The 27575-nt window shown below is 42.9% G+C and overlaps 2 protein-coding genes across 2 annotated transcripts; one reads left to right on the plus strand and one right to left on the minus strand.

The window, feature by feature from the left end:
- Nucleotides 1–1056: 1056 nt before the first annotated feature.
- On the plus strand, nt 1057–6164 carry LOC138626593 (serine/threonine-protein kinase SBK1). The gene is made up of 4 exons (XM_069708332.1): nt 1057–1254; nt 1982–2144; nt 3289–3491; nt 4540–6164. Exons 2-4 carry the CDS (start codon nt 1982–1984, stop codon nt 5209–5211), a joined length of 1038 nt encoding a protein of 345 aa, XP_069564433.1. The 5' UTR covers nt 1057–1254; the 3' UTR covers nt 5212–6164.
- A 4821-nt stretch (nt 6165–10985) lies between these two features.
- Nucleotides 10986–26693, minus strand: LOC138626601 (scavenger receptor cysteine-rich type 1 protein M130). Its single transcript, XM_069708341.1, has 19 exons — nt 26624–26693; nt 25188–25496; nt 24980–25075; nt 23141–23344; nt 22590–22781; nt 22336–22490; nt 21358–21505; nt 20970–21275; nt 20504–20785; nt 20012–20305; nt 19221–19526; nt 17942–18238; nt 16844–17119; nt 16006–16193; nt 15694–15796; nt 15448–15582; nt 13132–13227; nt 12545–12697; nt 10986–12451 (listed from the first exon to the last, which is right to left on the minus strand). The coding sequence occupies exons 1-19, from the start codon at nt 26679–26681 to the stop codon at nt 12264–12266; spliced, it is 3786 nt and encodes a 1261-aa protein (XP_069564442.1). The 5' UTR covers nt 26682–26693; the 3' UTR covers nt 10986–12263.
- Between the last annotated feature and the right edge of the window lie 882 nt (nt 26694–27575).

Raw genomic sequence — 27575 nt, forward strand, 5'->3', positions numbered from 1 at the left:
TGTTTTCAGACTCCAGTGACGTGTTGGGAGCGATCGAGAGACATGGAAACACTCAACTAAACATTTACATTGCACCAACGCATCATGTGGGAGGGGCATGCCAATTCCATGTGGCAGACGCATTAATAAAACAGTACTGTGCACATCAGCAGTGACCAACCAGCAACCATCGGTTTATCATAACGTTCACCCGTTGGTTTGTGAACATGTCATCATCCATCAGTGATGTCATCAGCCATCAGTGACGTCATCGTTGGTTTGTGAACATTATGAATCCTCCAGTTCAGATTCTGTCCGTCACCATCTTTGCTAGTTCGGAGCGGTTTGGAGCAGGAAGTGACCATATTTGGACGAGCTGGGGGAGGAGCCAGAGGTGGATCTGACCGATCTGATCGGAAACTTGACGATACTACGTCCCGCCCACCGATAGCTGTAACCTGACTGCACCACAGGCCTGTCAATCAAACAGACACGCCCCCAAAACCAGGTCTTCTTGAATCTTCTTTTCTAATGAATGAGGGATTATTTTCAGATGGACCTCCAGAAAACTAAGAAGAAGGAGTGACTTTAGCTAACAACACCGAGATAACTGATGGACACATTTTATTCACTTTGGATTTGATGAGAGAAGTTGAATGGGAGTCTATGGAGCCGGAGGCTTTTTGGAGCCGACCTCTAGTGGCACTCGCTGGTATTGCAGCTGAAGACACTTCTGAATCGACCTCATTATTCAGACCCGGAACCAAAGTCCACTTTTACATACAATCTGTGACAGTGACACACTCACAAATCTGTCAAGTACAACTAAGTGGTCATGTGGTCAATATGATAATGAGTTGATGTCTGTGTCTGTAAATAAAATGTCAGTGCTTTTCATATGCACATGCAGTACATATGCACATAGAACTGATTATGCTGTACTTGAGCGTGTGTGTGTGTGTGTGTGTGTGCCCTTGGCTGAGGCAGTTTGTAATCAGCTGTCACAGTGGGGTCTGGCCTCATCGCAGCGGTTGAGAATAGAGCAGCGTGCTGGTCGGGGAAAAGGTTTCAGGTCCACTCGTGCAGCAGCAGCAGCAGCAGTGGAGGTGGAGGACGGACAGGACGGACATTTAAACCTGCACTTCTACTGCATGTTGATTGGCTGCATTCTGTCAGCTGGAAGCATGGCTGTGTGAGTGTGTGCGAGTCATTCTGTGTGTTTGGATTCCCTGTTTTCAGACTCCAGTGACGTGTTGGGAGCGATCGAGAGAAAAGGTAAGACTTCAAAGTGTTCAGTATCTCGTCAATGGAAGAAGTTAACCACGACTGCTATTATGTAAAAACACTGCTAAGATATGTAGCCACTAAAAGTACATAATGGTCTTTTTGTTGTTATTCCTGCTCATTTAAATATCTAAGGTTTTATTTGTCAGCAGGATGTACAAATACAAAAGTGTTCATTCTCATTTAGGGTTTACCACGAGACTACAGCGAAATATAAAACATATGTACATGTGTCACAACTGCAGGCAAACTAAGCAATAAATTTGCATTATATTCTGTAATAATTAGGCATCAATACTATTATGGGATGACCTGGATGCTGGAACCAGATCAGATCACTGGTACACATATTATTCACTACAACCACGAGGAAACATCCATCAACAGCAAACTTACAGCACATGTATGATGTGATACTGTCTTACATTAATGAAAAAATGTAATTGATTTTTATATAAGTTGCTTATCCTTTATCATCAGAATTTATTATTGAGAGTATAAAACTACTTGTAATTTTTTGCAAATGCAAGCGTTTGTTTTTAAACCCTGTTTTTACGAATTTTCTAAAAATACAGCCATCAGGCAACAAGAGTGCGTGTCACAATGAAACATTACCACGGGTCAGAAGTTGTTTGTTTATGGGGAGGTCGTCTCGTCCGTCCTCCGAGAATGAGTGCAAAAGCCTTTGTTTTGTCCTGGTTGTTGTGTGTGGGAGCAGATGATCGAGCTGGGCCTCGCCGACGGCAGCCTGATCGACGAGCTGATGGAGCTGACGGCGCAGAGCCTCAGTCACCGGGAGATCCAGGAGCACTTCAACATCATCAAGGAGATCGGCCGAGGGAAATACGGCAAAGTGCTGCTGGTCACGCATCGCTTCAGGGGTACGACTGCAATTGGTTTTCTAGTCTTCTACAGCAGAGAAGCAAATTCTTTTCAAGTTCCTCAAATTTGTACTTAATTACAGTTTAAGTACTTAGCGTTGTCCAAGTTTTATAATCATGACACTAAAGATGCTTTGTAAAATCTATTCTCTACTTTCTAGTTTTCTTAAACTTCTTGAAGTATTTCATATTTGAAATGAAAGCCTTTATCAAATCTCAGTCTAATCATCACTGCTGTGGTGGACAGCGCTGTACAGGGCACCACAGAAGAAGTGACCATGTGACGGGTCAAAACGTCTATAAGGCACAAAATTGATGTATAATTCCTGGAGCCCTCCTGCCTGTCAGCACACAGGTGTGTCAGCCGGATATATTTCAGCCTATAGGTTCATCATAATGCAGCTGAAGATCTGTAGCTTTTAGCTGTATGTGTTTATTTACTCCATAAAACAAACTGTTTTTATTTCAGTCAGTAGTCGACTGTTTAACATGCGGTGTTATTTAAACAGACAACACGTTCAGGTGACAGCACAAGTCATTCCTGAAACGACGGCCTCAAGAGCAGCACCTCTAGTGCTTCACGTATCTGCCTTGGTAAAAAGCTGTATGACTGCTATATCCTTCCACTGATTGCCAGCTGTATCTGTGAGAGAGTGAGAAAGTCGAAGTGATGATTGTGAGACAGACAATCAAAAATCAAAAATATTAAGACAAAATCAAACTCTAAATCAATCAAACACCTCAGTATAAACTGTTTTCGTCCAAGTTTCCACATGCAGAAGGGAAACATCACTACTCGTCCTGTTGACAAAATATGTAAATGAGAAGAGCTTTATTGGGAATTGGGCCGTATCAAAATACAGTTCTGTCCAGGCAGCGAGGAGCAGTGAGCAGGTTGGTGTCGACCACGTGGAGATCAGAAAGCAGAACTGTCAGTGGACTCACGCTGGACGCTTTGAAGTGAGAAGTTTGAGGTTTTAGAAAAGCCATGCTATTGTGTATTAGCTCATTATTCGATTATACAGTGAATTTCTCACTGCGTAACCACTCAAGTGGTATTTGTAGCCGTGTTTATAAGTCTTCATTTCTTCACAAAGATAATGTGAACTGTGACACTGACATCCAGTGTGTGGATGATCTGCAGGGACTCCCATGGCCTTGAAAGTGATGCCCAAAGCCTCGACTAAGCTGCAGGGCTTCCTGCGCGAGTACTGCATCTCCTTACACCTGTCCTGCCACCCCTGCATCGTGGGCCTCTTCGGCATCGCCTTCCAGTCCAATGAGCACTACTGCTTTGCCCAGGAGCTCGTCATTGGAAGGGACCTGTTTGCTGTCATCCAGCCAAAGGTGAGTTAAATGTGGGAAAACACGACAAAGAGGCATATTATAGTGTGACTTTTTTGGGGGGTATTTTGGACTTAGTGTCACTAGCAGGTCTGTGAGGATGTATTTAGAACCTGACTGTTTCAGTCAACGCTCATCTCACCTTCTGCTGTCTATGTGTTAGCAAACTATGTGCTTAAAATGTCCCGATCAAAGATTTGAAACCTCCAATGACAAAGACCCGTCAGGTTGTTTTCTGTCTTTTGCAAGGATTTAACCGAACTAGTAGAAGGGCTTGCTGTCCCACATGCAAACGGTCCACCGGACACTATTCTGAGAGTCCCAGTTCTGCCCTCACACGGTGGAAAAGGACGAGCTCGCAGAACTCTTTAGCTTTGTGGTCACAACAGTGGAAATTACACGTGCAGTATGTTTGGAAGTCGGGTGGTGACGTTTTTATCATATTTTAGACGACATGCTATAGTATGACTTTTTCATTGTATTTTGGATGATGTAGTATACTATGGTGGCACAATGGTGTCGTGGTTAGCATGTCACTTCACTGAAAGGGTTCTGGGTTCGATCCCAAGTTAGGGACTTTTTTTTACATTTTATTTCAGACAACATACTATAGTTTGATGTTTTCTTTATATATTTTGGACCACATGACTTTCTTTTCAAATTTTTGGTGTCATACTATAGTTTGAAATCTTTTTTTTTTTTTTGACAACATAATATATTATGATGCTTTTTGATACTTTGAGCGACATACCATAGTATGACATTTTTATGGCATTTTAGACGTCATGCTATACTTTGAGGTTTTTTATGACATTTACAATGAAATATTACAGTACAATGTTTTTAACGAACTTTTGGGACAACATATAGAATGATATTTTATGACTTCTCAGATGACATGTTTACTAAGATGTACATTTTGGATCTTTCTTTCTCTCTGTGACTTATTGTGTTTATTACCACATTTAATGTCCTGACTTTAAATATCCATATACTGACAGCTTTTCAAATTACACACAAATGTCTGTCCCTCTTTCCTAAATTCTTTTAGGTGGGTATCCCAGAATCCTCTGTTAAACGTTGTGTCCTGCAGATCGCCAGTGCTTTGGAGTTCATCCACAGCCATAGCCTGGTCCACCGAGACATCAAGCCTGAAAACATCCTCCTGTTGGACAACCACTGCTGCCAGGTCAAGCTGGCAGACTTTGGCCTTGCCCAGAAGAGAGGCACTATGATACGCTTCATCACAGGAACCCTTCCCTACATGGCCCCGGAGCTTTGCACCGTGGCCCTGCTGGAAGGCCAGAAAGAGGCGAGCGCTCCTCCTCTCAGTGTGGAGCCGAGCCTGGACACCTGGGCCTTCGGCGTGGTTATCTTCTGCATCCTGACGGGATACTTCCCCTGGGAGCGCTGCATGGACTCGGACGACTTCTACCAGGAGTTTGCAGACTGGTGCAGACTGGAGGAGAGACCTATAGCTGAGGAGGACATTCCTCCTTTGTGGAAAAAGTTCACTCCGGAAGCTATGGAGATGTTTGGTAAGCTCCTGGCTCTGGATGCAGAGAAGAGGTGCACAGTGGGGGAGGTGAGAGGATATGTAGAGAAGGACTGGCTGAAGAAGGTGCATGTTAACGGGCAGCAGCAGACAACAGGAAAAGGGAAAGTCAGTGCTTCTGGGAATAACTCTGGGCATGGAGAAGTGGACGAACAACCTGATACTTAGTAAGAAACAACATCTCTGTATAAGCTACAGCTCCTCACCCTTTCATGGCAATAAAAACACATAATATCGGCTTTAAAGTGGCTGAAAGCTGACGTGATTTGAAGTGATGAAACCTTTGGTGTTTATATCAGCCTGAATGGAGGCGCATCATTCTGGAGTCGCTGTCATCCACCGTAACCACAACATCCTAAAACAGTTGATGGAATACAACAAAGATGCCACAGTTCTGCATGCGCCATGTTTAATGATGGAGGAAGTATGCAGATCTATTTCTTAAGTCACCGTTTCAAGGTCAAAATGTATGTGACTCAATTAGAAGTTAAAGTTCTGATTTCAAAATCCCACTGAAATGTTTTTCCACAAAATGTACTTTAACTCAAAAAACCCGAAGTGGAAACACCGTTGGAGACGCGGCTGTCTAAAGGGGCAACAACTCAAAAAGGTTGAGAACCGCCAGTTAAGTCGTGTCTCATCAATGTGATGCATTCTGTAATCTTACTGAAGGTGCTGTATTTCCCTCTAGTGTTCAAGTATAAAGTAGCAGAAAATAGTGTGCTGTACTCAAGAGTAGTCATGAAAGTACATTTCATTCTTTAATTGTTCAGTGTAAAGTTGAAATCAAGTGGAACACCTGGACTTCAGTTTCAGCAGCTGCTCCGTCGAGTTGGTGAAGAAGTGCAATGGTGTCAGTTTAGGTTTGAATTATTTGAATCTTATGAACCATGAACTGCATGAAATAACGGTTAGCTCAGCCTAAGAATTACTTTACCTGATCTGTAATAATACAGCAGCATGAAAATGTACATGTGCAGAGGAAATAAAAATGGGTTGTATATAATTTAAAGGATGGTTTTGTTAATCATCAACATGTCTGCTCAGGGTGCTGCTGGTATCATTTAGGATGCATTATTAACATCAGGCCTTTTTTTTTATTTACTTACCTGATTACTTGCAGGTCGACTGAAGTGAAAAGGTCTGATAAATTGTGAGTTTTAAATGCAACACATTTCACAGCCTGACCTTTGACGTAGACTCAGAATGCATCACTATCAATTACATATATTTTCATTATTAAGGGTTTTATTATGAAATCGCAATTTGATAAGTAAGTAGTAACTTAAGCTGTATTTGACAGGTAACATATTTCTCTGAAGTTGGATTGATGACCGCTGCAGTCCGTTTTTATCCCCCTCTCACTGACCTTCTTCAGCACCTTCATGCTGAATATTCTGCTGCAGCTGGTTCTCTGCTGATGGATGTCCTGCTGTTGTTGATTGGAAACACGGGACACCACATGTTGGGATCTGAGGCAGTGCAGAACCAGAGTTGGCCCGGGGCCTGAACCCGCTTGCCCCCCCCCCCACCCTCCCACCCATACTTTACATGCATACATGGTGCGTTACGCTAAGCAGGGTCATCTTTCAGCGGACCCCTGGGCCCAAGTGCACATCCAGGCCCGCCATGCAAACACTAGAACAGCCCATGTAAATCTGAGGGCAAAGCCAGCGGAGTCATTTGACTCTCCAACTATCGATGCTGGCGTTCACACACAACAGACCCGGAGATTAAAATAATGTTTTTCCTGCGTGCTCAGTCTATTGAGGCGTTACAAACAGTGTTTTTATCGTCTTGCTTCTTGCCTTATAACTGAAAAGTTCACATTTTTTAAAAGTTGTTTTTCTTTTCTGCAAATGAGCAGCTTTCCTGCTGAGTCTCACAGTACAAACTCTTAATGGAAGATTTAACAGATAAGCAAGGTACAATTTCCAAGAAACGACTTCTACTCGAGAAGTCTTATCATCGTGTGGTTTCCTTCATCTGCCAAATAAAGATGGTTTCATGCTGAGAGGCTCTGTGGTCACGCACTTACCCCTTAATCTCATCTCCACGATTCTCATGTTTTTGATACTTGAGCAGTTAAAACCAACATTAGTCAGTCAAGTTATAACAAGAGCATGTTGGTAGTATCTCTTCTCAAACCTCCCGTGTGTTAAATGGAGAATATCAACTTCTGCTCCCTAACAGGTGATTTAGAGCCGCTCAGTTCAACAGGCATCAGTCTGTCCTGCTGCTAAACCAGAATCAGTGTGTTGAAGACTGACATCTGAATACTGAGGAATTAATGAGATACATACGACTGTTGTGATTGTTTGACGTGTTTAGTGTCGATGTAAAGTATCAGATGTGTAAGTTTGTTTCATCTGCACGCAAATACGTTGAACAGAAATACAATTCAGAAGGAACTTGTATCGTACCATAAACACACGTTTTCAATATGAATCACATCAGAGCCTGCAGCCTCGCATCTGTCACTGCTCTCGCACACACACACACACACACACACACACACACACACACACACACACACACACACACACACACACACACACACACACACACACACACACACACACACACACACACACACACACACACTCTTACACACACACACTCGCACACACACTCTTACACACACACACTCTTACACACACTCTCTCACACACACACACACACACACACACACACACACACACACACACACACACACACACACACACACACACACACACACACACACACACACACACACACACACACACACACACACACACACACACACACACACACACACACACACACACACACACACACACACACACACACACACACACACACACACCGAGCCGTAGACAAGATGGATGACAGCGTACCCACGGGAGTTTCTAATAAACCAACATTTGTGATTGAAAACCACCACAACTGGAGCCTTTCTGTCGGCCGACGGCTCGTCTGTCGGTCAGATCCATAAAAAGCCGTCATGTTGTGGCTACAAAACCTTCAATAAGCACTGATGTTTGAACAAATGAGTCACAAGTAGCAGAGGAGACAGATCAGAGTAGGAACTTACGTTAACATGAGGTTCTATCAAAATGTAACATCAGGGAAGATAAAGGCTTAAAACCAAGTGATAAAGGTACAGAAGCATCAACAATACTTTCAGCTAAATAAAATATGTCTCTGCACACGACTGCTTCACAATATCCTCCGTTGCATCATCCTCTCTGTTGCTATGAGTTCCCTGCGACGAGCCTCCTGCCTCATCTGGCCTGCTGTGTCTTTCCCTTCTGTCTGTGTTTCCTAGCAGGTACCTGGTAGGCGGGGCTAATCAACACACCTGGCCGTTCTCACGGCTGTCACACTCCCTCTCTCCTCATGCCTTCAACAGCTCACACTTACAGCACCACGCTAGTATTTAGGCAAGATGTGGATATTTCATCATTATAGGTTTACACCACACAACACACACCCCTCACTATACACACACACAGGTCCAACAGCACACTAATGACGCTGACGTTCACACTTCAGAACTTTAAGGTTTGGTGACTTCAGGTGACATTAACTTGTCGTGGCTTGCATGCCGGTCGTCAAAAATTGTGGGCTCGTCCGGGATCTGAAAACCGGACCTCTCGCACCAACAGTGGGAACCATACAGCTTACAGTCCACCTGTATATAATATAATTAGTTTACATGGGCGTGAAATCATTTTTGAAACCAATATCAGAGAATCATAGATCATACTTTACTTTCAGCTGCAGTGCCATGAAACAATAACAAAACTCTGAATCTAAAATCAAGGACAACACCAAGACCACACAGCTGTGAGGTTGTACTTCTGCACAGCTCTGCATCAGCACACGAACATCCAAAATTAAAAAATTTCCCCTCGGGGATTAATAAAGTAAATACCTACCTACCTACCTAAACTATCTTAGTTTAGCTTGTTAGCATGCTAACATTTGCTAATTAGCACAGACCTCAAAGTGCATTTGAGGCTGATATGAGTGTCGTTTTGTAGGTTTTTAGTCATAAACCAAAATATTTGAAAAAATTGCAGGTTTAAAACAAACAATCAAAACTCTTAATGAAGCTGGATGAAAAGTCCCCTCCAATCAGAAGTCTTTGTTCCAGCTGAATGTTCGTGCAGAGCTGATAACCATGAGGCTGTTTTCACATTCATCTACTGATGGGTAAAAGTTTGTGCGTGTCAAAAATCGGATTTTAAGGGGCGGGCCTCACGACCATGACCTGTGACATCACAAATAGTTTGGAAACCATGTTCCGACTTTCAACTACCACAAGTTTGATGTGGAAATGTGAGACCTGTATTACACAAATACTGAGACTTTACGGTGAAACATCAGACATCTTATTTGTCTTACTATTAGCAGTTAAACTTTAGAAATGAAATAAAATAAGGGAGAAGGAGCGGATGTCATTTAAGGGTTTTCAGAAGAGACTTAAAATGTTTTGTGGAAAAGAAAAAGACATCAGACAAAAATTATCATTCAAAATAGAGTATACCCATCTACTTTTATTATGATAGTTGTACCAAATTATATGGCAGTTTTTGAGATATTTGAGTCTAAAATTAGTGAGCCGACTCAATAATGATTACAAAAAATGTTTGGTTTTTTTTACAAGAAAATGTGCAGGGAAGGTGTGGTGCTCTCTTTAGCCTGGGGTAGTTTCTGGAGGTCTGTGGCCTGAGAGTTAAAACTCAGGGCAAGAAAAGTCCAAAATTGTTGTTGTCAAGAGAGGAAAGTGAGTGGGATCCCCGGCTGGAAACTACACCAGTGATTATTGTGGTCGTGAGGCTAAAAACATTATCATCCTTTGGAAAATAACAGTGACCCTGATTTGAGGATGATGGAGGTTCAGAGGACTTCTTTTTGTCATCAAAATGAGTTCATTCAAACACAGTTGTACGCCCCTTTCAGGACTCCCGGCCCGGTGGCGCCCCGCTGCACTGAAGTGGCACCTGAGACCCAATGAAAACATTCTGTGTATCACTTCCGGACCGACGAGTCTCCGCTGTATCTATTTCAGCAGAGTTAATCCTCCATGCTGATCCCTGCACAACGAGGCTGGCTGTGATGTTTGCATTTCATTCAAGGGCCGCTGCTTACAAATTAGTCCCTCTGGGTGTATCGCCGGCTCGGTGATCTCGTGGCCCTCGGCCGACTCCTGACTAACCGTGTGAGGCTCGAGAAGGTCTGTCAGTCTCTGAAGAGCTGCACTACCGCGTCCGTCAGTCCCTTAAAGACTCGTGTTAACATTTGGAGGGAGCAGCTGCTCTCATATGTCTCGAGCACTGAGGGAAATGTTGAGGGGATCATAGCGAGGGCATGAAACTGTATTCAACATGTTTCAGTTTGGGTTCATTTGTAATGACGAATCACAACATTAAAAAAAAATCATGAAAACTAACATTTTCTGGATCACATCTTCAGTTTATAAACGATGTCTTATGGAGAAAATGGCTTATTGTGCTGTGTATCAAACTATATATGAGAAACATAACATACAGTTTGATACTCAACATCTGAGCCATCTCCAAAAGATTCACAGTCTTCAGCAGCGGAAACCTGAAAGTCTGAACACGAAGCAACAACAACAAAAAAACTTTACTGAGAATTTACAGTCGTTTTTAAGCAAAACTACAAACACTGAAGTGTCTCATGAGCTCAACTTTCATTTGAAAGGATTCCTGAATGCAGCAGAAATGTAACATAAAGACATAAAACAACCTGACATTGACGGAAAAAGTATATCACACAACAGGAAAGGGAGAGAATAAAAAAAGAGTCTTTGACTTTACAACACTTGTAATGTTATGTGAATTTGGCCTTTCATTGATACAGTATGAACAAAGAAGTCATGCAGTAATGTTGCTCAGGAAGACACAGAGGAAAATAAAGGACTACAACAATTTTTGTTTCAAAGTGCATCCTGTATTTACAGCAAAAATGCAATATTTCAGAAGCACACTTATCTGCTGGAGTTCAGCGAGAAGATGAAATCCACATTTTCAAGTGTGAAAAGTGAACCAATGGTCTCACCCCAACATGAAAGGAAACTACAGCTTTCAAAAACAATAATGTGCCCACAATAACTTTTTCACATTAACTTAATGTTTGCAGTCTCTGGGCCTGATGTACTAAGATCTCAACTAAAGGTACTACATTGCGTGTTCCTTCCAAAAGTTTGCACATTTATTTTGCAGGTGATTTACTGAGTGATTGCGTCACTGATATCAGGTGCAAATCTCTATTTAAATGAGGGTTTGAGTGTTAAAGTGATTCCAGCCGTGAAAAACACAGAACGGCCACAAATAAAACGGCTTCATAATAAAACATCGGCAAATAAATGAGGAGGACGGTGGATGAGATCCTCTAACAGGTCCAGATCTTTCTGTGATGAGCAGCTGACTTTTCATTCAGTTCCTCGCGAGTGCTCGTGAACCTGATGAAGCATTCAGGCAAACACGCAGAATGGACAACGTGTGTTCAACTGCACAATTGAAAGATGCAGTCTTCACTGCACGTCATCAGTAAATCAGCTGGACATTTTTTTGCAGATGGTGTGACATTTGTGCTTTTACACACGCAAACCTTCAGTAAATCAGGCCCTCTGTGTTTTATGACTTATGACTGCTGAAATAATAATAAAAAAAAACGACTTAAAAATGAATCATCATAAAATATTTGAGAAACCATAGAGGTTCCTATTCTGTATATACGTCACATGTTTTTACACAAAACTATTAAAATGTAAAAATGATTTCATAAAAGCTATAAAATCAACGATTTTATAGCTTTCTACACCAAGAAAAAAAAGAGAGAAAGATTTATAGATAAAATCAAAGGTCAAAGGTCGCACTAACTTTGTACATTTAAAGAAAACAGAAAATATTACAGATGGTTTTCCTCATCTGCAGTTCATAAAGCACACTTCAGTAAACGAAAAGGTCAAACCAACTTATTGTAACTGGAAGGTTTACATGTGAACAACAAACAGTTTTCTCTGATTTAAAATCAGTATCAGATTCTGATTTCCCTTCATCCAGGTTTTGTATTTTTGGAAGCTGTATTTAATCCACCGTAACGATGTTTGTCTGTTTTGTCCTTCAGAGTAAAAGGAAGCTCAGTTCATGGATCATCTGTGAGACTGACTTTAATTCCAGTGGGATTTAAACCCAGTTTTTGTCTCACCCGTCCTGACCCGGCACCAGGTAGTCGTCGTCCCCCTCCACCAGGTCCGGAGGTGCAGCTGCTGCGCTCTGAGCGCTGGTTCTGGAGTTTTCGTGGACTTCAGCTTCGGTCTGCGTGATTTCAGGCTCGGCGTCGATGTCGTCGTAGTTGTCCTGCAGCTCGTCCACCTCGTAGGTCACTCCGTCTGTCGGGAGGGAGACGGGTAAACTCAGATTTAAGCCGATGGGAGACTCGGTCGTAAAAAAGCAGTGAACTGCAGCTCTGTGACTGAGGACACCTTCGTGCATGTAGTCGTCTCCCGCGGCGACGGCGGCGCCCGGCGACGTCAGCGGCTGAGTCTCCATCATTTCGTCGATGTCATCGTAAAGAGGTAAAGAGGAAGTGCTCGGCACGTCGTTCTCGGTGATTAACTCAGCCTCCGATTTGAATCCTGCAGCAACAAAAACACTTTTTATTCACAAAGTCCTGGAAACATGAACAAACTTCAAAGTTCAGAGACATTTTCACCACATTCAACCATCATTACAATCACATCAGAAAGGAGCATCTTCACATAGGTTTTACCAAATCTAATTTGTTTTACAGTCAAATCATGTGTGTGCAAGAGAGACAATAGTGATATCAAATATGATTTAATGTCAATTATGTATATTAGCATATAATATAAAGGCACATATAATTAATATGAATATAACATGCAATTCAGTATATAAAACAGTGTCGGAGACTTTACAGCTTTTTATGCTCCCACCCACACCTTGATAATAACATTGGGTATATATTAGTGGATTTAATATATTGTTTAGAAATGTACAAAATAAATAAACTGAATGAATAAATGAGTGAAAATGTTTCTGGACTCACGGTCATGACTGAAGTCGTCCATTTCATTCGATTTGTTCACGACATCCTCGTAGTCGCCACTTTCAAACTCCACTTCTGTCCCTGGCAGCATCTTCGCTATGAGTCAAAAATGATCGATAGACGTTTACTGATACAGTACTTAACAACAACAACAACAACAACAACAACATCACATGTCTTCTATTAAAGAACAAAAGGACAGCTGAAGAGCAGAAACGCAGGTTAAGAGAGAGAGATAAGAGATCAGACTTTATTAATCCTGCAGTGGGGAAATTTAGTCATCACAGGAAGGAAACATTTTACGAATACGCATAAATATATAAAAAAATAATAATAATATAAAGAAATTGTTTTTAGAATATGTAGAAAATGTAGAAACTGTAGAAAAATAAAGAGCAATATATACAAAATATATATTAAAAAAATACACCCTTGAACTACACAGTGAAGGGTGATTAGTGAATTTCTGAATTAAGAAAAACACATTATTATTGCACGTAGGTGATAAAAAAAATATATTGTTCATTGTAAATTTCAGTGATGTGCATAGGGTATATATATAGGATGAGAGTGAGGGTGAGGATGAGGATGAGGGTGAGGGTGAGAGTGAGGGTGAGAGTGAGGGTGAGGGTCAGGGTGAGGGTGAGAGTGAGGGTGAGAGTGAGGGTGAGAGTGAGGGTGAGGGTGAGGGTGAGAGTGAGGGTGAGAGTGAGGGTGAGGGTGAGAGTGAGGGTGAGAGTGAGGGTGAGGGTGAGGGTGAGGGTGAGGGTGAGGGTGAGGGTGAGAGTGAGGGTGAGAGTGAGAGTGAGGGTGAGGGTCAGGGTGAGGGTCAGGGTGAGAGTGAGGGTGAGGGTCAGGGTGAGAGTGAGGGTGAGGGTGAGGGTCAGGGTGAGGGTGAGAGTGAGGGTGAGGGTGAGGGTGAGAGTGAGGGTGAGGGTGAGGGTGAGTGTGAGAGTGAGGGTGAGGGTGAGGGTGAGGGTGAGAGTGAGAGTGAGGGTGAGGGTCAGGGTGAGGGTGAGGGTGAGAGTGAGGGTGACGGTGAGGGTCAGGGTGAGGGTGAGAGTGAGGGTGAGGGTGACGGTGAGGGTGAGGGTGAGAGTGAGGGTGAGGGTCAGAGTGAGAGTGAGGGTGAGAGTGAGGGTGAGGGTCAGGGTGAGGGTGAGGGTGAGGGTCAGGGTGAGGGTCAGGGTGAGGGTGAGAGTGAGGGTGAGGGTCAGGGTGAGGGTGAGGGTCAGGGTGAGAGTGAGAGTGAGGGTCAGGGTGAGGGTGGGAGTGAGGGTGAGGGTGAGGGTGAGAGTGAGGGTGAGAGTGAGGGTGAGGGTGAGAGTGAGAGTGAGGGTGAGAGTGAGGGTGAGGGTGAGGGTGAGGGTGAGGGTCAGGGTGAGGGTGAGGGTGAGAGTGAGGGTGAGAGTGAGAGTGAGGGTGAGGGTCAGGGTGAGGGTGAGGGTCAGGGTGAGGGTGAGGGTGAGGGTCAGGGTGAGGGTCAGGGTGAGGGTGAGAGTGAGAGTGAGGGTGAGGGTCAGGGTGAGAGTGAGGGTGACGGTGAGGGTCAGGGTGAGAGTGAGGGTGAGGGTGACGGTGAGGGTGAGAGTGAGGGTGAGGGTCAGGGTGAGGGTGAGGGTGAGGGTCAGGGTGAGAGTGAGGGTGAGGGTCAGGGTGAGGGTGAGGGTGAGGGTCAGGGTGAGAGTGAGGGTGAGGGTCAGGGTCAGGGTGAGGGTGAGGGTCAGGGTGAGGGTCAGGGTGAGGGTGAGGGTGAGGGTCAGGGTGAGAGTGAGGGTGAGGGTGACGGTGAGGGTGAGAGTGAGGGTGAGGGTCAGGGTGAGGGTGAGGGTGAGGGTCAGGGTGAGAGTGAGGGTGAGGGTCAGGGTCAGGGTGAGGGTGAGGGTCAGGGTGAGGGTCAGGGTGAGGGTCAGGGTGAGGGTGAGAGTGAGAGTGAGGGTGAGGGTCAGGGTGAGAGTGAGGGTGACGGTGAGGGTGACGGTGAGGGTGAGAGTGAGGGTGAGGGTCAGGGTGAGGGTGAGGGTGAGGGTGAGGGTCAGGGTCAGGGTGAGGGTGAGAGTGAGAGTGAGGGTGACGGTGAGGGTGAGTCGGAAGGTTTAAAGACTTTTGTTTCAGTTCTGTACTTTCATGCTCTGAAGTACTAAATCTATTTGAAATGGTCATTCTGTGTTGACAGCAGCAAACAGCCCTCAGCGTGTAGAAAGACTGCCCTCTTGTGGCCAAACAGCTGCAGCACACCTCCATCTTTAAACGGGGCAGCATGGACAGATGTAGAAAATGTGAAACAGTGTGTACTCATGTTCTAAATGTACTCACTGGACTTCACGGCTTTCTTTTGGAGGAAGAATCGTACAAACAGAGCGATCAGTACCAGCAGGACCAGAGAGAATACAACTCCCAGGACGATGGGCAGCGTGGGGTCGCAGGGGGGCATTATTTGGTCTGTATGGACTGAAAACAAACAGCCACAATGCGTTTCACAGGATTTAAAAGCTGCTTCCTGTACAGAACACTGAAGGACGATTCTGGGAGTTACTGGAGATGTTTGGTGGTTTGGTTTACCGCAACAGTCGATCCTAACCGCAGGCAAGGCCCCACAAGGCTTCGTCTCAATGCAGTGCCTGACGTCATTGAACTCTTCGGTGCAATTCACGAATGTTTCCGGCTGGACGTTAAATCACATTTAAACTTCAGAGTCACATTTATTCATGCAGCAAAACCAACACACAGATTTGTCTAACGGGGAAAAACGCAAATGATTCAGTCTGTAAATGTCCGTGCTGAGTTCCAGAGTGTGGAGAGGTGTCCACATACTGATGGCCTGAATCCTACGACACCAATACGTGACACACTACCTGAACTGGAACAACTCACCTGTGCGGGCGTTTTCTTCTTCATGTCTTCGTTGGTCGTCTGGAGTGTACAGTTCATATTCTCCTCAAACATCTGTTTGGTGAATCTTTCAGGCAGCGTCTCAGAGAAACACATGTTCTCCCACTGGTTTCTATAATTGACTTGAAGCAGACCTCTGCATTTGTCAGTGATGTTGAACTTGACTTTTTCTGTAAAAGAAGGGGAAAGTTTTGTGGAAGAATGTTAAGCTGGAGACGGTTAGCTCTAACAAAGAGGAAACAGCTGGCCGGCCTCTGTGCAGGATGTACAGATGTTACAGCTTTAGCTTTAACGAGCTACTCCTGAAGCTCTCCTGCACTTTCAACTACGATTGCCTTGTTTCATATTTGAACTCTATTTACGTTTCATTTTGTGCATTTCATTTCTTTTCTATAGTCGTACTGTTCCTTTTGTGAAACACTGCATGGCATTTTGTTGCTGTAAAGCTCTTTGAGCTGCATTTCTTGTATGAAAGGTTTTTTATATCTGAAGTTTATTATGATGTTATTAATATTATTATTATCAGACTTTTAAACTAACTCTTCACAAGAAATAATAAAAAAGAAAATAAGCAGATGTGGTTAAAATGTTTGTTTGCAACTCAACTGATCCTGATAGATTCATTATTTCACAGACTGTTATGAAGTAAAAATGTTTGAAAAATGACTCCAACATGCAGAAGATTACAAATTCAAAACTTGAAAGCATCAACACAGGAAACAAAAGATTTCCGCCCATGTTCTCGGTTTAAATCAGTATTCCTGTGATGTGGGGAGGCTGACGGAGGACGAGGTGGACGGACGGACGGACGGAGACTCACCGGTGCAGTAAACGGACACCGGACCCAGCGAGTCACACGTCCCCTCCACTCTGTTGCACTGGCCCAGTTTGAAGTGGTGCTTGTCGCAGCGGACGTGGTGGTACGTCCCTCCGGACCGGGCCGCTGGGCGGGAGGTGTAGTAGACAGCGTTGCTGCAGTTCAGCTCCTGACACACCCTGTTGGCGTACTGCCGGTTCCACCGATCGCCGCACACCGGGACGCCGTTGATCCTCACCTCGCCGCCACACTGCTCCGACAGCTTGGTCACGGGCTCGTCTGAGAGGGAGAGACATCAAATACTGACGTGGGGGAGAAATGATTATCACCCGTCTCCCCGCAATGACCATAAATGGTGGTAAATGGTGAACGCTCATTCGTCAGGATGTGGTTTTAACTAATAACCTAATATTTGAAGGTGTTTCTGTGATCAGGATTTTCTTGATTATATTACAAAACACGGAAAAATACTTAATAATTAAATGTCGAGAACGTGCAATTAAAATAAAATAATAGTTTTGTATGTCAGCTTAAATGTAACATTTTGTAAAAACAGGCTTAAAAACGGTTTGTTGTTTTGTAACTGACCGCTGACGTCTGTTTTTCAACCCAAACCTCCAACGTGGAGCGTTTCAGCTCCAACTGCTGCTGCGATGATACTCAGAACCCGACGGGACCGATCCAGAACCACAGCATCAGGGAAAGAGTTCACAGACATTCAGGCACATCTCTAATCAGTACCAGTAAGAAAGGAGTCCTTCTCAGTCGCTTTGCACCGTGAAGACGTCCTGGACGTCACCTACGAGGACGGAGACTCCACCTCGCAGGACGAGCAACCAAAAGACAAAACCTCTAAAACATCTGATCAATTCACATCAGTGAAAGTTCAAACCAAACAGTCGTGGTTATTTTTCAGAAATACACCAACTAGCTGTGATCTGCAACTTTGAAAGGCGTAGTTTGACATTCTGTGAACTACTTTAAGCAGCAGTTAGACGATTGATACCAGAACTCGATTAACAAACAGAATTATCAAGCAGCCTTCAGAGAAATTGTACAAGACAGTTATTTTTGCTACAATCCTGCAGACCTAAATATTACCTTGACATTCAATAAAGAGCTTCTTCTTCTGTGAGGGAGGGCGTTGCTTCTCACACTGCCACATGTTTTCTGGATTCACACCTCCACAGCTGAAGGTTCTGGTCCAGAAGGAATCGCCCTCCTTGGACTCAATCTCTCTCTTGGAGCTGTAGTTGCCGCAACTCAGTTCCCTGCAGAGCGCCCGACCTTCGACCTCCGTCCATCCGTCGCTGGAGACGAAGCTCCTGTTGCCCCCCGAGTGAACGACCACTTCTCCGCTGCACGCCTCGTTCACCTCCAGCGCCAACGTCCTCGCCTCTGAGGACAGATCGGACACCCAGGAAATACTCAACGCACTGAAGGTGACGTAATCAGCAGGAAGTTACAGACACAGACGACATGTGGTCTCAAATGTGATCAAAAAAAAGAAAAAAAAAGAACATGTGCTAACAAATAAAATAACTTCAAAATCTACAGTGATTTAACAAATGTGCTTTTACAATAAATATAAACCTCCAGCCAACAGCTGGTTAGCTTAGCTTAGCATGAAGGCTGCGTCCATAATGAACCCAACTTATTTTGTTTCTATATTTGAAAGAATGTGGACAATAAAAGTTATAAAAGTCTTTTTTTTTTAATCTGTCAGTGCTCGTTTGCTTGTTCCCGTCTTCTTGCAGTCTTTATGCTATGATGGTGCGTTCAGGCAGCTGGGAAGTGGGAAAGACTTCCCGGATAATAGCGTTCCCATGACAACAGCAAAGAGGCAACATGGCAGCCTTCAGGAAATCTGCTCGATCTGCTGTCTGAATACAGAAACAAGCTGCTCGTCACCCATGTCGACCATCACAGGCCTTATTATTTCTACGTGTTGTTTTTAACAGACGTAAAACAGCAAACTAGTGGCAGCAAGTAGCGGCCGTGTTGGAGGGCTGTTAACACACAACACACAACATCCTGCTCTGGTTAGTACGACCTAAATTCACCATGAAGTGACCTATTTTTGCGCTGAGTAAGACTATCTCCATCTTTCACCACAAACTTTGTCATGTCGACTTCTCTGGGCTCTCAGAAACCTCTGACTCTGAACTTTCCCACTTGCCTTTGAACGCACCATGAACTAAGCTCAATGGCGGTCGCTTCATATTTATCCTACAAACACGAGTGGTGTCGGTCCTCTCGTCTAACTTTTGGTGAGAATGCGAATACGCACATTTCCCAAACTTCATTGGAAGGTGTGCAAAATGAAAAACAAACTTCCTTTGGACAAAATGTTCCTTTTCAAAACAATCGAGAGACGTACCGGAGCACCGGAGGCCCCCCAGGTCGCAGGGGCCATTATCAAAATTGACGTCACATGCTTTCAACGACCCGGCGCTCTCATCAGAGCACCGCAGGCTCGATATGACCGCAGTCCGCGGCGACGGTCCGAAGTACGGGAGAGTCGTGCCGACGGCCGCGCCGCAGTTCAGCTCCTTACAGATGGTGTTCTGGGCGGTCCGGTCCGTCAGAGCCTTCATGCACACCGGGAGCTGCCGGCCCTCGTACAGAACCGCCACGTTACCAGAACATTTATCTCTGGAGCTGTTCATACTGGCCTTAATGCTGCCTGCAGGGAAATCAGGAAAATATCAGCAACAAACAAACAAACAAACAAATAAACAAATAAACAAACAGCAAGAATCAGCTTTGTGCAAAGATAAAATCAGTTTACATGGACGCTCTGATTCATATCAGCTTGTTTCACACAACTTTATTTTAAATAGTGTTAAAAAAAGAAAAGAAAAATGTTTTAAAATATTTATTGCTTTTAAGAATTTGTAAGGAAAATGAACGGAGATTAAATGGAGAGAAAGACAACCATTTTAAAACCACCACATATGTATTTTGTATTATCCTATAATTCAGTGAAAAAGAACTTAACTTCAGAAATGTTTCTTTTTCCCAAACTTTTGTCAAATTGTTTGGCTGCAAAATGTCTTGACAGATAACCAAACACTTTTAAAGCTGCTCTTTGGCCTAATTTCATCTCCAGATGTCTCCGGTTGAACTGGAAATATCACCAATATTCACATTTAATACTTTATAATTTACCTGAGCAGACAACATAGGCTGCTTTGTTGCAGGTGTTGTTGCCGTCTTTGATGAAGTTGCACTGCCGCAGGTCGCTGGTGTGGTTGGTGGTGTGTAAACTGTTGATGAGGATCTTCATGTGATTTTTTCCGGACCTGTGCGGCTTCAGGACTTTACCCCCGCAGCCCAGCGCCTCACACAGCATCACCGACTTCTCGTCCGTCCAGGTGTCGGCACACACGCCTCCGCACTCCCCCCCCAAACAGAACCTCACGTGTCCCCAGCAGCTGTCCGTCAGGTTCATCTCGATTGTTTCTGTCGTGGCGTCCAGAAAGTAAAAAAAAAAAAAAAAAAAAAATCAATGAAATGAAATGAAATGAAATGAGGACATTTTTCGGAGAGCAACAGTCAGCGACATCTTTAAATCCTACATTTATGTAGCTTAAAATAAAACAAGGTTTCCAAGGTGACACAATAAACGACTGATATCACGAATAAAGTGTTTGACGTTACCTGAACACGTCACGTGGGCCACGCGATCACCGTCGGACGTGTTTGTCACTTTGTCGCATTCAGACACAGACTTCCCGCTGGGCGAACAAACATCTTTCATCGCATCGGTAGGACGTTTGGAGGTGAAGCTGGAGGCTTCCCCACAATGCATCAGTCGACACACCTCGTTGGCAGCCTCCTGGTTCCACGTCTTAATGGACCCGGACAGCCAGGAGGTATTGGTACCGTGTTCGATCCCCACCTCGCCCCGACAGGCGCCGCTCAGGAAGACCACCTTGTGCTCTGAAAATCAGGAAAGAAGAGATCAGGACGTGTTTGGATTGTGATACAGTAGCAGCACATCTTCGGTGGTGATGTATTCTTCAAATTAAAAGACCTCCACATGTACATGGAGGTTAAAAAAATTGCCTTTGAAATGCTCATTTTAGGAAAAAGTGCAAAACCCAAACAGGAAAGGACCCCTCACCCTCACAGGTGATCTCCACCAGGGCCATGTTCATATTCTGGTTCTTTGTGTTTGTCATGGCGCAGTCAGATATCTTCTGATCATTTGGCTTGCACTTTATGTTCAGGAAATCACCGGTACCCTGACTGAACTTTTCAAGAGTTTTGGTGTTTCTCATGTTCCCGCAGCCCATTTGTCTGCAGATGATATCAGAAGAAGTGCTGGACCACTGTTTGCTGTTGACCCTTTTCCACTTGGCCTCGTGCTGGACCTCCAGTCTCCCCGCGCACCGGCCGGGACCGTCCACCAGCCTCACGTTCACGCTGCCTGTGTCACGACATCAAATAAATACAAATAAAAATGAAGCCGAACCTACTCGTGCCAGCAGGCGGTCCCTGCCGTGTCTCACCTGAGCACATGATGTAGGGAGAGGTCGAACACGAAACTTTGCTGCGCTTCGCCTTGCAGAACCACAGCGAGGACTCGTTGCCCATGCACTTCACCAAGTCCATCACGTACGCCACTTCTCTCATTGGCGTGCGTTCCCAGCTCATCGCCTGGCAGAGAGCATCCATCACAGTTAGAGCCAGTTGTTGTTGTCAGTGTAGGAATAGTTTGGTACTTTGGATGAATCTTTGGTGTTTGTGTCGAGAGTCAGACGAGGAGGCTGAGACCGGTTAAAGGACGATGCTAACGAGCAGCGAGCAGTGGAGGACAGCAACCAGATAGCGCACAGACCGGTTCATGCTTCTACTGTTCAATAGTTCAGAGGAAAATATTGGACATTTTACTGCACTACGAATATTTGACAGCTTTAGTTACTTTACAAATTCAGAATACTGCATAAAGAACACATGAAGTACTCTAGAATGACGTCATAAAAATTAATGACAGGACGAGTACAGAAACAATTAGTCAGCTGGCAGAAAAAAAAACGATTTCCTTTTACTTATTTAAATTTATTTTGAATAATTTTGAGGTTCAAAGTGTTACTGTGGGCTCTTTGGGTAATTGTAACGGGAACTGGTTTTTTTTAAACAGTTGATTTATTGAACAAATAATGAGATTGATTAATAATAAAACATAATCATTTGTTGCAACGCCTGTAAAAACTGAGTTGGACTTTAACGGGCTGCAGAGGTAAAATGCTTTTTTACACGATACATTATCTCAAATTGCATTTTTTTGCATCATGAGTACTTTTACTTTTTAAACTATAAGAGCATTTTGCACTGCAGTGATCTTTTTGAACACAGGAACTTTAACTAATAACAGTAAATGCAGAATATTCACGCATTCGTAACAATCAACCTACACTGTTTCATCTAAATGTTCACCGCCATTTGTATCAGTGAGTTTTCTAAAGCTTGCTGTATTCGTTACTCACGCTGCCACATCCGAGCTCCCTGCAGACCACCTCAGTTTCCAACTTTGCCCAGGCGGTGGCGCACACGGCCGCGGTTACACGGTTCACTTCCACGTGAACGAAGCCGTAGCAGCTGCTTTCTTGGCCGCTGTACTTCAGAACTACTTTAACTTTATCTGCAGGAATAAGAAATGAAAGTGCAGATGAAGGGAGTGTTGAAGAAGTAGTTTTTGGATTCGTGGAGGCTGCTCGTGCTTGAACGTGAGTCGGAGTACCTGAGCAGGTGAGCTGGAGGATACTGTTCTCATGGATGAGGCTGTGTGAAGAACCGCAGTTCATCTGTTTGCACCGATCATCAGGACCGGTTCTGTTGTTCAGAACAGGAATCCACTGGTTGCCCTTCTTTTCTTGCAGCTGCCCCGAACACACGTTGGTCCGCTCGCCCTTCAGCTGCAGCTGCTCGTGATCTGATTCAATGTAAAAACGTTCTTCATTCAGTCCCATGTTCAATATTAACAGCTGTGTGTGTGTGTGTGTCTGTGTGTGTGTGTGTGTGTGTGTGTGTGTGTGTGTGTGTGTGTGTGTGTGTGTGTGTGTGTGTGTGTGTGTGTGTGTGTGTGTGTGTGTGTGTGTGTGTGTGTGTGTGTCTGTGTGTGTGTGTGTCTGTGTGTGTGTCTGTGTGTGTGTCTGTGTGTGTGTGTGTGTGTGTGTGTGTGTGTGTGTGTGTGTGTGTGTGTGTGTGTGTGTGTGTGTGTGTGTGTGTGTGTGTGTGTGTGTGTGTGTGTGTGTGTGTGTGTGTGTGTGTGTGTGTGTGTGTGTGTATTACCTTTACATATGACATAAACAGGTTGCATTGTGCATTGTGTTGGAACTGCACACTGCCACAGATTTTTTGGATCTGTAATCCCGAGACAATCAATTTTCATGCTGGTACCGACGACAGGTTGTCTGACCACGTACTTCGGATCGCGAAGTTCTTTGAATCCGCCGCAATGGAGACTTTTGCACAACCGCTCGGCGTTCTTATCATCTTTAATGAGAAAGGAATCACAAGTACAGTGTTCAATAATAATAATAATAACCATTATTATTATTATTATTATTTTGGTGCTAAACATTCACAAAACTGATAGCAGTAGTTGGACATTACAATAAAAGGACAGAAGAAGTGGTAAAAATATAAAAAATCACAAACTCCAAAGCATTGACACTAACGAAGTTAATAGATTGTTGTAGACAATGTGTATAAAATATAATACAAAATAATTAATATTTATATTCTTCTTCTAAAGGACCAAAGTAGAGACAGAACAGTTTTTGTTTTTTTTAAAGTCCTATGATTTATTAGAAAATGCCATGTGTCTTTTCTGATTTATTATTTATGGAAATATAGAAATGTCAATGGAGAATTTTCACTTTATACTGCTTCTTACGTTAGGTTAGGTTAGGTTAGGTTAGGTTAGGTTAGGTTAGGTTAGGTTAGGTTAGGTAGTTACTTTATTAATCCCCGAGGGGACATTTTTTCGCTACAGCAGCATACAGAAGCAATAAGATAATAATAGAATAATAGAAAAGCAATAAAATAGCAGTAAAAAAATATAAAATGCACAGTATATACAGTACAGTATATATATATATATATATATATATATATATATATATATATTATATACAAACAACCAAGAACACAGACAACAGTGTTATTGTTGTGTGATGGATTTTGCCAGAGGTGAGTTATTGTACAGTCAATAATTATACAGTCTTCTCAGAGTAAGATTTTACTTTAAAACACTTGATAAATGTATTTAATAAATGATTGTTTTTAATTATAATTCATTCAATTTCATTTTCTTTATTAAAATGTAAAACTATTTAAGGTTACTTTGGGTTAATTTGGGTGAATAAACTAACCCACATTATTTTACACTTATCTTACAACATGACAAGTTATTTTAAAGGATTTAATGGACGGTTTGTTTTTGTGTTCTGATATAATGTCAACGCTGCTGATTTTACATTATTGTCTTAGGTGTGTGAACATAAGTAAAAAGTTTCAAAAAGTTTGAAAAGTATTGTAAATTTAGAATAGAAATTAAATGTATAGAAATTACAATTATGTATAGCTATCATAAAATTATTATTAAAACAATTGTTAAAGATTAAACTGTGGCTCACAACTTTAATGTCTTGTGAAACGTTGTGTCTGAGATGTAAACTAATGCATATATATATATATATATATATATATATATATATTTTTTTTTTTCTAAACTGCAAAGTTTGTTTTTGTCTTCTCTCCTCGGACACCCAGAGGAATCTTTAGACCGTTTGGAGGGGCCTGAGCCTCATGTTGGGAACCACAGTGCATAAACTATTCTTCTGCCACCTTCACCAGCGACATGTGGCCTGTTCATTCAGTATCAAGAGTATTTTCACATCTTCCACTACTGATCAAACTGATGCTCTTTTACTTTAATGTAAAATGGAATTTTCAGCTTTCCCTTTGTGACCTTTCAACAGGTAGAGTGTGTGTGTGTGTGTGTGTGTGTGTGTGTGTGTGTGTGTGTGTGTGTGTGTGTGTGTGTGTGTGTGTGTGTGTGTGTGTGTGTGTGTGTGTGTGTGTGTGTGTGTGTGTGTGTGTGTGTGTGTGTGCGTGGCCGGTCACCCAGGGTGCAGAAGGACCCTGCAGGTGTTTTCCCGTCGGTGGAGTACTGTACGACTCCTGCACATCGGTGTTCATCCAGGCTGATGGTGATGTTGTCTGAAGGGGCAAAAAGCAAGACAACATCATGTGACGTCACTTCTGATGTTTTAAATCCCCCTTAACAACTCAGCCATCAGTAATATTCTGTAACTCCCGGTGAAAGTCTTACGTGAGCATCGGATCTTCTTCACGGTCTGCTTCAGATAGGAGCTTCTGTTCCAGCCGGGATGGTGACAGTCCCACAGCGCGCGCTCGTCTCCTTTGCACGTCAGCTCGTTGAGCCACACCGTCGTGTCGAAGTCCACGTACACGTCGGTGGATTTCACGGGTGTCCCGCAGTGAACGCTCCGGCACGCCACCTCCTCAGTGGACCGGTTCCAGTATTTGTCTCCGACGTTGCCCCACCTGTCTCCGTGGAAGACCTGCACGTGGCCCTCACACATGGTGTCTCCCTGGAGAACCGTCCTGCTTCCAGCCGCTGACGGACGGGTTCAGTCGAGGTTAATGAAAGGTCACAACTTCCTATGTTTCAAATCTGAATACCATTCAAAGTTTCGGTCTTTTTTGTTTCTGTCTTTTCATGTTTTGTATTTTACGGAGCCCCGTTTTGTAAAAAAACAAAACAGTGTTGTAAAAATTATACGTGATTATATTATATATAATATAATTATAATATAATACACAAGCTCTCAATATCATCTGATACATAACACCAGGACAGCTGTAATGAAGGGATGTAAAGGATTATTGTTCATAAAAGGCAATAACGATGGTATTAAGAACTTGTGGATTATATCGTTGGTAAATTCTCATTTTGAGGATGCTGTGGACTTTATAGTTGGTCAGCTGGCAGCAGGGGAACTTCACGCTGAGGAGAAAACCTCTTGTGCTGAGACACACACACATATATATATATATATATACGATATATAATATGATATAAACTTATCTCGTGCGCAAGAATGAATTCAAACGTGGGAACGATTGAGTATTTGGTGAGCACGTTTCCATTTTTCTTTGTCTGGCTCCGAACATTACAGCTGTCCAGTTAACGGAGTTGATGTTGGCGGAGCCACCACAGCCAGTCTGACTAATCAATGACATATTTACAGTCACCAAAAAGGCAAATACAATTATCTCGTGCTCACAAATGAAACAATTTAGGATCTCGTGGCCACAATTTAGAAATTCATGCGCACGAGTAAAATTTGTTTGGTCTTTATGGCCACTCCCGGGCTCCGTAGTATTTAACAATAATGTCAGTCGTCTGAAAAATAAAATTGAACAAGCATTGATATATATATATATATATATATATCAATGTATATATATATATATATATATATATATATACGTCATTTCAACCTTTCTTTCCTGATTTTTCAGAAGTCTTGATTTTAAATAAACACAAAGAAAATTAAAAAAGCCTTAAATCTTTAGATTGAACATTTCCTGCTGCACCTGCATGAGTCTGCCTTCCTAAAGTAGCAAACCCCGACTTAAATCAACTTTATAAGAAGGTCATGTATTTAAAAAAAAAAGATGTATTTTTTTCTTTCACAATTACCCAGAGATAAATGAATAAAGATCATTTGTGTAACTTGCCTGGTGAGACCAGCGCTGCCATGGAAGCGCTGTGGAGGAGCAGGATGAGGAACCACATCTTCACCACAGATCATGACGAGACTGAGACTCTGATAATCTGCTCTGCTTTTTATTGACAAGGAGGCGCCAACAAAAAGTGGTTGTGAGCAAAGTTACATTTACTAATATGGAAACAGAAGAAGAGCACTCGCTTCAGAAAAAAAAAGCCAAACATTAAAAACTAAATAAAAGTGTTATAGAGATTAAATGGACAGTTTATGGACGCTATTATTATATTATTATATCTATATCTTTATCAAATTCATTGTGATGATGAACTTTTGGAGACACAAAAACAGCAGCGGACAGTTTTTGTTCAGTTGATAAACGGCTGATAAATCATGAAGGAATGTGCTTTTTTCTTCTTCCATCCATGAACCTGGAGAAGTCTGAAGTCATAAACTGATTTTAGTTTTATGTTGCAGCTGATTAAAATGTTGATAAGATCACAATTATTTCTTTAAACACAGCAATACAGATAGATTATTGTATGCTCTAAAAACTGGGAAAGTTCCAGTTCCAGTAATAAAAATAAGGACAAGTTAACAAGAATAGCTCATTTTAAGTTTAAATGTAAAAGAAATGGCAGTTACAGTTGTCGGGGACTCGAATAAGATCCCCAACAACGTAATTTAACAAACAAATCTGTTAAAACATTTGTACATAATTCAAAAATTGGATTCAATTAATTTTAAAAATGAAAAAAATATTTAATAGTAGCAATAATACTTAGCAGACAACATGTACAGCTGTGTTAGGAACATTTCAGAGCTTCACTTATTTTCTCATCTTTTTCTACTGATCTCGACATCTGACAGATTCACCGACACGCAGCTCCAAATGTCAACGGCTTCAGAGAAATGTCACGTTGTTAAAGATAATCTTACTGAGAAATAAAGACCTCCGGCAGTTT

The sequence above is a fragment of the Brachyistius frenatus genome, unplaced genomic scaffold, assembly GCF_029030835.1.
Source record: "Brachyistius frenatus isolate BFR_SWC_R1_liver_20210118 unplaced genomic scaffold, ASM2903083v1 Contig_75, whole genome shotgun sequence".
NCBI lineage: Eukaryota > Metazoa > Chordata > Actinopteri > Embiotocidae > Brachyistius > Brachyistius frenatus.